Source organism: Squalius cephalus (genome assembly GCF_949319135.1).
Source record: "Squalius cephalus genome assembly, chromosome: 18".
Lineage (NCBI taxonomy): Eukaryota > Metazoa > Chordata > Actinopteri > Cypriniformes > Leuciscidae > Squalius > Squalius cephalus.
Window position 1 is genome coordinate 28,886,999 of NC_137139.1, and position 12,635 is coordinate 28,899,633.

The 12,635-nt window shown below is 35.0% G+C and overlaps 2 protein-coding genes across 6 annotated transcripts in view; one reads left to right on the forward strand and one right to left on the reverse strand.

Annotated features, from left to right (window-relative positions):
• Positions 1 to 798: 798 nt before the first annotated feature.
• On the reverse strand, positions 799 to 2,996 carry pfdn4 (prefoldin subunit 4). The gene is made up of 4 exons (XM_079848676.1): positions 2,915 to 2,996; positions 2,145 to 2,252; positions 1,684 to 1,824; positions 799 to 1,145 (listed from the first exon to the last, which is right to left on the reverse strand). The coding sequence occupies exons 1-4, from the start codon at positions 2,939 to 2,941 to the stop codon at positions 1,014 to 1,016; spliced, it is 408 nt and encodes a 135-aa protein (XP_079704802.1). The 5' UTR covers positions 2,942 to 2,996; the 3' UTR covers positions 799 to 1,013.
• A 4,164-nt stretch (positions 2,997 to 7,160) lies between these two features.
• bcas1 (brain enriched myelin associated protein 1) overlaps positions 7,161 to 12,635 on the forward strand; it is a 15,121-nt gene continuing 9,646 nt past the window's right edge. For 4 of the 5 annotated variants that reach the window (XM_079848671.1, XM_079848672.1, XM_079848675.1 and 1 more), the window contains exons 1-4: positions 7,161 to 7,249; positions 8,124 to 8,181; positions 8,407 to 8,482; positions 9,419 to 9,750. In XM_079848671.1, coding sequence (XP_079704797.1) covers positions 8,143 to 8,181; positions 8,407 to 8,482; positions 9,419 to 9,750 — 447 coding nt within the window. In that variant the 5' untranslated portion in view covers positions 7,161 to 7,249; positions 8,124 to 8,142. The remainder of the gene's footprint in view (positions 7,250 to 8,123; positions 8,182 to 8,406; positions 8,483 to 9,418; positions 9,751 to 12,635) is intronic. The other variant, XM_079848674.1, reaches the window with a different exon arrangement.

Consider the following 12,635-nt stretch of genomic DNA (forward strand, 5'->3'; position numbering starts at 1 on the left):
GAGTTCGGGCGCATGATCTTACGTACTAAACCTATGCGCGTGAACTCGACAATCGACTACTGTGGACTTCAGCCGAAAACAGGATGTAAATACAGGTATTTGCGCTGGCTGAAATTTTATCATTTTTATTCATATCTTTCACATCTACTGCAGTCAGATTCACCGCGTTCACTCTAAAGGAATCACTCACATGGCTGGGCACTTGTAATTTATTTACTTTTGGTGTACTGTGGAGTGGGTAAAACTGTTTTAATGACAGGCTAGCAGTTACCGTTGACTCGCGCTAGCCTAGCACCGGCGAACTATGCAACTGGGAGGACTGGGTGAAAATTTTTGAAAACTGTCTCCACTGATAAATAACACCCAGGCTAACTTGGAAATGAGGTCCGATGTCCAAAATCCTGAACCACCCCTTTAAGATGAACGAAAGTCGTACGGGTTTGGAACGGCATGAGGGCGAGTAATTAATGAAAGAATTTTTGGGTGAACTGGCCCTTTAAATATATAAAAAAATACATTAAACAGTTAATAAATAACCTTGGGTTTACTACTCTACTACATCATTTAGCTGACACTTATCCAAAGCAACTCACAGTACACTTATTACACTATCCATAACCTGAGGATAAATGTCTGTCTGTATCAAGGGCATTATGTGTATGTATGAGCTGAAACGTGAAGGATTAGAACCTGCAACCTTCCCATTACCGGCTCAAAACTTTAACCTCTATGCTAGGTCTATTCAGTCGTGCCAATAATAAGCATCCACTGAAAAAAATGAAACTGAAAGAAACCATGTAAATGTTTTGCTTTTTTTATTATTATTATTTTTACATCAGTGCCTCAAAACCACCTGCATGCAATAGCTCAGATGATACACTAAACATAACAACATGTGAAATGCAACAAACATCAGCAGAGTAAACAGGGCAAGAACTTGTTTTATAGAGTAGAAATGTCATATCCTGTTGGAGACTGAGAGTCTGTGAGGTCAAGTCCACATGCTTGAGGTTTCAGCTCTCTTCTGCCTCTAGATTGATGTTGTTCCCAAACTTGGCATATAATTGAATCTTCAAATCTCCAAGGACCACCTGTATGGACGACACACGACCCTCCAGAGCTTTGATCTCATCCTGCAGAGCTTCCTGTGGACACCACAATATCAGTATGGAAATGTTGAGCGCTAAAAACAGGATTCAAACTGAACACTCGGCAAGCAAGAAACAAAATATCTTCTAACTTCTCTGTAACAACTCTGAAAATATATCTAGTCAGTTCAGTTGGTGTTTTTATTTTAAATCATCGGTTCTCCAACAACATCAAGATTCTCTACCAATTTTAGGTTGTTTTGTACTCGATTTGCTGCAAGCATGCAAGGGAAAACAGCTAGCTAATATGAAAATAATCAAAATAAAGCATAATACAGTTTCATGATCAGTAGACCTAAGTTTTTACATTCTCCTGCAAGAACCTGAGGTTAAGTCTTGATTCGAAGACAATGCTTGTAGTTCATGGAATCGACTCTCATGAGATTTGAACCTATAACCTATCTACACCAGATCTTTATTCACTATAGGCTACAACACCTCAAGCTTTACAGAGTCTACAGACTCTGTGGGACACATATAAACACGCACGGCTTGAGTAAAGGCTCATGGTTTGGTATGGTATGGGTCATGTCACCTTTGCTGCCTCCAGCATTTCCTGCGTCTCTTCTTGAGAGTGACTGATGAACACGTCTCCGATCTGATACGGGATCAGCATTGCATCGTCCTCACACATCATGAGGTCTTCACTGGCATCCTCTAAATTCTGTAAGGATTTCTACAAAAAAAGGAAAAAAGATCAGCATATACCTGAAAAAAATTCAGTCTAAAATGTATAAGAATTAATGCCGTCAAATTGCATCTTAACATAAAAGTTTGTGTTTACATAATATGTTTGTGTATATTATTATATTTATACATATTATATACATGTGTGTGTGCACTGTGCATGTCTGTGTATATATACATACACTCACACACACACACACACATGTATACATATATGTGTGTATATACAGTATACACTGACATATATACATATTTTAGATGCGATTAATCAATTTAGCAGGACTAATCAAAATCAAACAGTCTATTTACCTTTTTGGCCTCGATTTCATCTTTCAATTCAGACATCCGATTTGTATTTCTGGCAAACTTGTTTATCTTTTGCTGGTCTTCAAATGTTACATTGACATCTTCAGCTGCCTGTTATGATTCAAGCCATATTTGTAATCAAAACTGTGTATTATTAATCACATTTAATTCCACTTACCGTTTGCTCTATATATTAAAATATAATTATAAAAAGCATTTAAAAAATAATGCCATGCAATAATTTTCTTCCTATGCTTTATCTGTAAACACATGACGTGACATTAAATGACATTTTTACAACATTTAATAATGACATTACACTTGATGTAAAATCTACAATGTAAAAAGCAGTCGGCAATTAATTCCACGTCACATAAAACAGTAGCTTGATGTGTGTACGATTCTATGCATTTCTATCTAGGAATATCTATATTTTCAAATAAAGACCAAGATAATAAAGCATAAAGCTGTAACTTTAGCATACAGTAAGTGTCATAAGCAGATATTGACTTTATGACCTAAAGAATAGCATATGAGCTAAAAGAAAATGCACAGCTGTTTACAGCAGAACGATGAACGTAAACTTAAATAATAAGAATCAACGTCAATGCCAGACAGTCATGAATAATGTGACGTTAAGTTAGCCATTTAGCAGATGAAAATAGATACTCTCCAGCGTCCCACAACTAACTGTTTCATGTACTGTTTTAGATATGTCTGCATCACTAACACGTCGTAAATCTGAACAGAAAGCAGTTTATGTGAACACATACCACTCCTTTCTTCATGGTGGCTGCCATCTTTGAACCGGAAGCGGACTGCGTGCACGCGCGTGGACGGCGGCGGAATGGAGCACGTGGGTATTCATGAATTCATTGTGTGTCTGTTGCCGTTTCAAAAAAATTGGTACTTTTGACAGAGGGAGCATGAAATATCATGTTTGACTGTAATAACTGACTTAAAAGAAATGTAAAATTCACTGAGGTTTCTTTAAATCATCCGTTGTTTCTTTGTGGTTAGGATTTTCAGAACTCGACTTACCACATTTTAGACAGTAGGACAGTTTTATGGCCCATGTTTTATTTTTATTTTTATGAACCTTTTATCCACCTTTGTTGGCCCTGTAGATTTAGCCATATCCAAGAACCAGAAAAAAAAATCCATCATAAAAATATGAAATAGCCTATCACAATTTTTAAAAGTTTAACAACCTATCAAAGAGTGTTTTTACTGTGTGAAAATGATCTTCCCTCAGTGTTTCAGAACTGATAACTCAAATTACAGCTGTTATTTCCATCCCGACCAACAGTTTTGCCCCTAAAGACTTTTATCAAACATTGTTGTTGGCCTATAGGCTGTTTACTTTCTAAAAATCCACAGGGCCAAAAGTGACATACAGCTAAAATTTATACTTATGTTCAGCTTGACCATTCTCATAAGAATCCAAACTGACTTGTCTAGAATAGATTATTTTAAAGTCTGTCTTTGTTGTGCTTTTTTTTTTTTTTTTTTGCTCATGTTGTGTGTCATTTTAAAATGGATGACTATTTATTTATGTATTTTGGGATTTCCTATATGCTTTCACCTAATGCATTTTCCGAAACAATTCAATCTTTACATTGCTAAGCAGAAAAACTGAACTTCAAAGGATCTCAGAATATCTTCTGGTGTGTTTTTAAGAAATTATGACAGAAAATGATGACAGAATTTTTAATTTTTGGGTGAACTGTCTCTTTCAGCTTCAGGATGAGGATTTGGTCGAGTGTCCAATGTTCCAATGGTAACCAAGTAAAACAGTCAAGCTGTTGAATATTTAGTTAACATAATGACACAACCTGACTGAACAAACTCACTGTGGTTGCTGCTTCTTGAAACTCCTTGAACATCCTTTTTGTAAACAGTGTTACGCCCAAAGACAAATATTGAGATACTATACAACCCCCCCCCCCCCCCCCCCCCCCCTTCCCAACCTAACTATCATTACTATTCGTTTATAATTCTTTTTAATAGCTATAATGAGAGTATCAATGACCACCAATAATTCGATGAAAACTATGATAAATCCATTGCATTCTGTGCAACCTTTTTCCCTGTTTGCATGTCGCAAGAATTCATTTCATGGTGGCAGATCAAGTGCACAGTGACCACAAAGGAATTCGCTTTTCGCCCCCGGTGTGTACATTTACAATGTGACTCTGTATCCATGAACGGCGCTTACATGACAAAATCTCTCTCTCTCTGCGGATCTACTCCTTTGTTCGTTGTCATGCTTTCTGATGAATAGGAAAACACAGTGCACTGTACATATTAGTGTTTTGTTTGACATTTATTTCATGAGATGTTAAAGGGTTTACAGTGCACTTTGGCAAAGCGATAGGATTCCTCAGCTCAAACAACCACATGTGAATCAAATAGTTGCATTTACATTCAGAGGACAGTCAGGGGAATGGAGAATGAATAAAACGGCCTGACTGGGCCCGTACGTGGGAGGCAATCAGCATACTGTATGTATTTATGCTTGTGCAATGAAATGAATTAATATTATGTCGAGAAAAATATGTTAAAGGTCAAGTAGATTGGTAATTTATAATAAAACACTCTAGAAAAAGGGTGTGCCAAGAATATAAGTACAGCGGATCATATTACTGAATTAATACAGTAAACTTGATATTTGCTGTGTTCAATTAGTATTCCTATTAATATTACATTATTACAAATTAGGTCTGTTAACAATCAAATTATTATTTGCTGGCAGTCAAAAGTTTGGAATAAAGATTTTCTTAATGTTTCTGAAAGTCTCACCATGGGGCAGTATTTATTGGATCAAAAGTACAGTAAAAGCAGTAATTGTGAAATAGGCTATTATTACATTTTAAAATAACTGTTTTATGTATATTTTAAAATATGCTCAAAAAGTGCTTAATTATTTGTAATGGTTCATTTATTATCATCAATGTTGAAAACAGTTTTTGCTGCTTAATGTTTTTGTGGAAACTGTGACACATTTTTTCCAGGGTTCTTTGATGAATAAGAGTTCAAAAGAACAGCATTTATTTGAAATCTTTTGAAACATTATAAATATATTTACTGTCACTTGAATCAATGTAATCATCCTTGTTTTGTTTGTTCTTACCTAGCCCAAACTTTTAAATAGTAGTGCATTACAGTTTCCACAAAAATATGAAGCAGCACAACATTAATAATAATAAATGTTTCTTGATCATCAAATCATCATATTAGTATGATTTCTTAAGGTTCACAACAGTTCTTTAAAATTGTAATAATATTTCACAATATTACTTTTTTTTTTTTCATCAAATAAATGCAGTCTTGGTGAAAAAATAGTCCTAAAATTTAAAAAAATCTTAATTATTCCAAACGTTTGACCACCAGATACTGATTAATTAAATGAAGTGCAATGCATCCCATATCAATCAATATTTGCTGAATATTTGCCTTAGAAATCAAAATATATAATTTCCATGTCATTAAACATAAGCCTACCATTTGCCTACAGTCCACAGCAATCCATTGCACAAATGTTTAGGATTTAGATGGTACTTCACTTTAGGATTTATTTTACAGTCTGGAGCAAATCCAGGGTTCATCAGTACATCAAAAAATAATCTCTGTATGTTTGATGACGAGCTTAAATTGATCAGTTTAACAGGCTGTAAAGATCAGATAATCCAATCAATAAACCCAATGAAGTCCAGAAGTTTGAGACCCCTTTGAAAATCTAAGGTTTCAGATCAAAAATACAGGAGATTTTGAGATTTTCCATATAAAAAAGAAGTATTTAAGATGGTTAAATGTTCTTGCTTCCATTGAAGCACAAGATGCCCTTTGAAACATCAAGCTGGAGAACATGAGGGGGAAAGAGAAAGCAAAAGGGGGAAGACATGATGACTAATGTTTTCTGACAATATGGAAATTCTGTCATCATTTGCTCACCCTCAAGTTGTTCCAAACCTGTATGAGTTTCTTTTTTTCTGTTGAACAGAAAAGAAGATATTTTGAAGGATGTTGGTATAACCAGATGATTTCCATAGTATTTTTTTCCCCATACTATGGAAGTCAATGGGGTCCATCAACTCTTTGGTAACCCATATTCTTTAAAATATCTAGTAGGGGTGAACTATTCCTTTAGTATTATTTTTAAGTCAACTTCTCTTATGCTCACCAATGCTGTATTTATTTGATTGAAAATACTCTAAAAATGTGAAACTTTATTATAGTTTAAAACAGTTGTTTTAATGTGTTTTAAAACATAATTTATTCCTGTGATGCAAAGCTGGATTTTCAGCATCCTTCCTCCAGTCTTCAATGTCACATGATCCTTCAGAATCATTCTAATATGCTGATTCGAGACATTTCTTATTATTATCAATGTTGATTTAGCATCATATTCTTAACATTCTTTAAAAAAAAAAAATCATGCTGACTCCAAACTTTTGAACTTTTGGTCATGTAAATCATTTTTTAAATCGTGAAAAATCCGAAATATTTTAATTATAGCCTCTCTCATTATTCACGCAGTAACCCTTACAATTAAGTGTTTGTCATGTTTCTTTAATGTATTCTGCCAGTGAGGAATCATTAAATAAATAAAGGCTTATGTTGCTAAGCTTGGCATCATGTACTCTGTACTCAAGCCCTGGATGAGAGTCATACTGTGCAAATAAACTTTTGCATTATATCCTCTACACACATCCTGTTTGGGGACGACCACACCTACAAAACAGACTGATCTCAGTTCAGCTTGACACATTCTCTGGGTAACTTCTTTAAATGAGTGGATGATATTGTCTGATGTCTTATCCATTGACATGTGTGATAATCCTCTCACTTTTTTTAGGTGGAAAAGCTCATCGGTGAGAAACAAAAGGACGTGATGCTGAGTTCATCAGTGCTAATAGGTTCACAGGCCATGTCTCATCCACAGTGTTTTAAGGTAATGAGGTTTGAGCCCCACCCTCTTTTAGGACAGGTATATGTGTACACACACAGGCTTGACAGATAGCAGACTGCTGGTGATTACTTTAATCGAGGTTTGGAAACTGTACACAGACTCTAATTGTCAGTTTGGGCCACAAGACAGTGGAAAGGTAAATGCAAATATTTTCTGTATGTTTAATTGTGTTTTAAGTTATTTAATAATTAGAAGTATTATTTGATATTTAGTTATCATCCTTTTTTGGGATTGAACCTACAACCTTCACAAAAACAAGTCAGAAGCTACTCCACCCTGCAGCGATCTAGATTTCCTATTGCACTGCAATGAAACTAAAACGTTTTTTAGTCTTGTTTTCAAGTACTGAACATGTTTAAATCAAGATGCATTTACTTGAGAAGCAAAGTTACTCAAAATATAAAGTCATCTGAAAAATGACGCGATTAATTTATGCTTGAAAAAATATCTGCCAATCGGGTAAGAAAAATAAGCTTAATTTAAAAGTAAAATTATTATTTTTGGCAGACATTTTCTTGTTTTAAGCCTAAAGTCACTTAATTTTGATGGTAACACTTTATTTTAAGGTGACGTAGTTAAACAGTACTATAAACGGTGCATACTTACTATAGTAATCAGTAAATTATGCATAATTACAAGTTACTAACCCTAACTCTACAGTAAGTTCATGTAGTTAATTAATATTACTCAGTACTTATTTAAGTAAGTACATTGTAACGTCACCTTAAAATAAAGTGTTACCCTTTTTGTTTAGAATACAAGACTTCTTAGAATAAGAAATCTTATGTCATTTCGCTTCTTAAGCACATTTTGATCTAGGAATGTTTAGATATTTGTACTGAAAACAAGACAAAAACTCATTTCTTTGCAGTGTGGGATTTTTAGTCTTCATCTGATTGAATTCAGCCCACGTAACAGACTTGGAACAATTATAATGTGGGTATTTTCCTCATATTAATATGCAATAACTATGTGCTTCGCATTTTTTCAATGTCAACGCTGATAATCAGTTGCCGACTCGAAGCGAAGATGGGGAATGAGCAATCAACTCAGAAAAAACGGCAGAAGGTAAATTTAATTTTTCTGAGTAGTTGACATATAACATTGTTTTATTATATATTACCTTATCTTTTCAACATCAATATTTTTATGTTTAATGTATATACAAGAATAATGTATATTTAGGTGCTTTTCCAACATTTGAAATACTCTTGCAAAGCACCTCTACATATTTAAACCGAGGCACAATGGTTCAAACAAACATATCATGAAACTAAACAATGTCATTACCAGACAAATGCTGACAAAAAAGTGAAGAATGGAGAACTGAATGGACATGCAGTCCCGACTCCGGATGGAACTGAACTTGGTATGTATACGATATACTGCACATTTATTTTGTTTATGTCGCTAAACGTATCGGCAACATTTTACAATGTTTCATTTATTATCATTAGTTGACTTCATTAGTTAACATGAACTAACAATGAACAATACTTTTACAGCATTTACTAATCTTATTTAATGTCAATCTCAACATTTACTAATACGTTTTTTAAAATCAAAAGTTGTATCTGTTAACATTAGTTAATGCACATTTTTATAAGCTAACATAAACAAGGTAATCAAATGCTGTAAAAACATATTGCTCATTGTTACAGTTCATGGTAACTAAATGCATTAACTAATGTTAATAAAGTGTTACCAATGTATCTCCCCGCATATTCTCTGAAAGTAAAGATCTGCAAGAGTAACTTACATTGTTTGGATTAACTCAGCAAGTCAACCCACATTCGAGAACATGTCACAAAGCTCTGTATAAACTTTGGGTGTTGTAGTCAGATGCATGGTGGATAGAGCAATGTTTATTTTGCATTTTGTGTGCATTGCTAGTTTGTAGTTGCTAACACTTTCACAAAGCCTTTATAGAAGGGAAGTGCACTCACAAGTACATTTTCCAGACTTACTGGATGTAAGTGATATATATCCCATAGAATGCAGTAGATGCATGCATGCATGAGAGAACGCTTGTAGAAATAAGGCCAGAAACACTTTGCTCATGTATGCAAACGCAGATGCATGTGTTGCACAGTCTTGTTGAATATGCTTGTGTAACTTTGGCGGGACTAGATAGAGTTACCTTGAAATGTCAGGACCATTAAACTAGATATAAATAAGGCCTAAGCCATAAGAACTGGGTGTGTATTATGATTTATTATTAGTCAGATTGATAACTAAAGGCAGCATAGATATTATGGATCCTTGTGCATTGCATACATAATTTCTTTTATTTTCTTTTGTCTAGTGGCTAGCAAAGCAGCAGCAGTGGAGCAAAAGAGTGAAACCCCACCAGTGACCATCACAAATGAACCAAAGCCACCAAAAAAAGAGGAGGTAGACAGCTGTAAACTCAACGGACCCGCACACGTGGAAACAAAAAACCCTGAGCAAAAACCCACAGTCGCAAAAGATGCAGAACCACCCAAAACAGTCCCAAAGCCCAGTGAAGATGAGGTGACCAACTTCTTTGGTAAAATGTTCAAAAAGAAGAGTGAACCTGTGAAACCCGCATTAGAAAGCAACGATTCAGTTGACGCCCCGGTCACAGCGGTGGATCTGAAAATTGACTTGCAGGCTGTAAGTAGAAGTTGCAACGTTGTTCATTTATTATTTTACTAATTCTGTATAATTTCTCCTTTGCATTTTCACAGCCACTTGATTTCTCTGGTAGCACCGTCCACAGTGAAAACATGGTTGTATTTTAAACATAAAATATTAATGGTTCTCTACGATTTGTCACATTGCACAGCATTTTTGCTATTAGTTTGGACAGAAAAATTATTTGGGTCACACTTTAGTTTAGGGTCCCATTCTCACTATTAACTAACTATAACTACGATAATAGTTTGGAAGGTAGTTGTTAAGTTTAGGTATTGGGTAAGATTGAGGGATGTAGTATATGGTCATGCAGAATAAGGCATTAATATGTTTTATAAGTACTAATAAATAGCCTAGTAATATCCTAGTAATATGCATGCTAATAAGCAACTACACTGTAAAAATATATTGCTGATTTAACTTAAAAAAATTAAGTTATCTGGTTGCCTTAAAATTAAAATTGAGTTCATACAATGGAGATTGGTTTAATCAACAGAAACTCCAAATATTATGTTATCTGAACCACATTAATTTTCTAAGTTGATTTGACAAAAGAAAAAAAGTTGTCGTAACAAATTTTTTAAAGTTGGACCATTAACTAAAGTGTTATCATTATTTGACATCGGAAAATATAGTATGTAGGATATAAAAAAAATCTTGAAAAAAGCAAATTCATCATAAAACAAAGAATGATTTAGTTATTAGAACACATGTTGCACTCTAAAAAATGCTGTGTTGTTTCAACCCATGTTTGGGTCAAATATGGACAAACCCAACCGTTGGGTTTAAAATTTTCATTTTAAAATTCAAACCAACTGTTGGATTTGTCCATAGTTGACCCAAACATGGGTTGAAACAACACAGCATTTTTTCAGAGTGCATTAAACATTTTCATTTAAATTGTATAAAAATTGTGCTTTAGGTCATGGTTATTTTTGGATGGATACCTGAATTGTTCTGCCGAGCATTTACCAGGGAACAACTAATCCTCGTAAAAACCTAGTGCATTTTGATTCACATTTACCAATTTCTCGTTCCAAAAGGATAAATTCTTCATTAATTCAGACCAAAAGGAGATTCTTGAGGAAGTTGCAGAGAAGCTCAAATTGCAATTGGTCAACGCTATTCCCGTGCAACCCAAAAGCCCAAGCTCATTGACAAAGAACATCTCGATGGAGTCATCAAGCACGAATGCTGAAGACGTGACATGCAAGGAGGTCCTACCAGATCTGCACACTAAACAAGAACCAGTAGCTGTTGCTGAAGAACCACTAAGTGAAGAGCCAGTTACAAGAAAAGCCAGTGAGATACATATAGGACATCTGAAATCTGAAGAACCACCAACGGCTGATGCTAAGGTTCCAGAAGATGAAGAACCTAAGACTGTGGATGCTGAACAGGCCTTGTTAGAAGACAAGGAACTTCTTCAAATTGTTGAAAGCATAATATCAGATGAAAAGGAACAATTAGCATGCGAGAACGTCCCAATGTGTGAAGCTACCAAACATCTGATTGATGAACCTATTTCCAAAAAACTGATGAAAGTAGCCGATGAAGCTGATGGTTTTATTGCACAAAGTATGTCTTCAGTTGTAAATTTAGCAGGTGAGGTATTGTCTCCTGTTGAGGAACCAGTCATTGGAACTGAGGAGCCATTGCTAGTTACTGAAGAAATTGCGGATATTGTTGAGGAAATCTTGCAGATTACTCAGGAACAAGAAACAGTGAGCCAAACAGAGGAATCAGAAGAACTTCTAAAGCACGATTTTAAGGAGACATTGGTCGTTGCAGAGGAACCATTAACAACATCTGTGGAACCAGCGCTGGTTGCTGAAGAAGAAATGTCCCCTGGTTCTTTCGAATTCATCTCAGCTGCTAACTCAAAGGCATCTGCAGATGAGGAGAGTTGGGTGATTATTGAGGAACCAGTTCGACCCCTGAACGTCTCTGTCCATAGTGGACGTTCAGAAGAACCTGCGCTCAAAAGTAAATGTAATTCAGCAGAATCTACTCAAATTCTTTCCCAACTCAAGTCCATTTGCACTAAGGCTTTAGAAGATTCTTCCTATAAGCCGCTCAGTGTACATGTATGTGCTGATGAAAGCATTATTCACATCACAATTGAGTTTTGCCCGGATGAGTTCACATGTCTGAATAAGGTCAGTTACGACAAACAATGTTCTTTCAACGAGAAAGGCACTGCATGGACAAACTCACCGCATGCGATTCACTCAAAGTGGAAACGTACTAGCTCCTTTCCTCAAGATGCTTGTCATCGATTAACACAAAATTAACTACCAGAATGTGTCATCGAAACTTACTACATAAAAAAATAAATGCTTAAAAGGTTGTTAGCATGTGTCTATATAAACTACCAATCATAATTTTATGATGATTTTTTTTTTGGGAATGTTTATAAAAGAAGTCTCTTATGCTCACCAAGGCTGCGTTTATTTGATTTAAAAATATAGTAAAATTGTGAAATATATTTTTACAGTTTTAAAATGTACTTTTTTCCAGCATCATCATGATCAGTTACATGATCCTTCAGAAATCATTCTAATATGCTGATTTGCTGCTCAATTATAACTGGTGCTCAGTTATTAATAATGGTTCTTAAATGTGACCTTGGACCACAAAACCACATGTCACAACCAAAAAGTCACATGGGTACATTTTTTGAAATTGAGATTTATATATCATCTGAAAGCTGAATAAATATGATGTATCCATTGATGTATGGTTTGTTAGGATAGGACAATATTTAGCCGAGATACAACTATTTGAAAATCTGGAATCTGAGGATGCAAAAAAATCAAAACATTGAGAAAATCGCCTTTAAAGTTGTCCGTTTATGTTCGCGA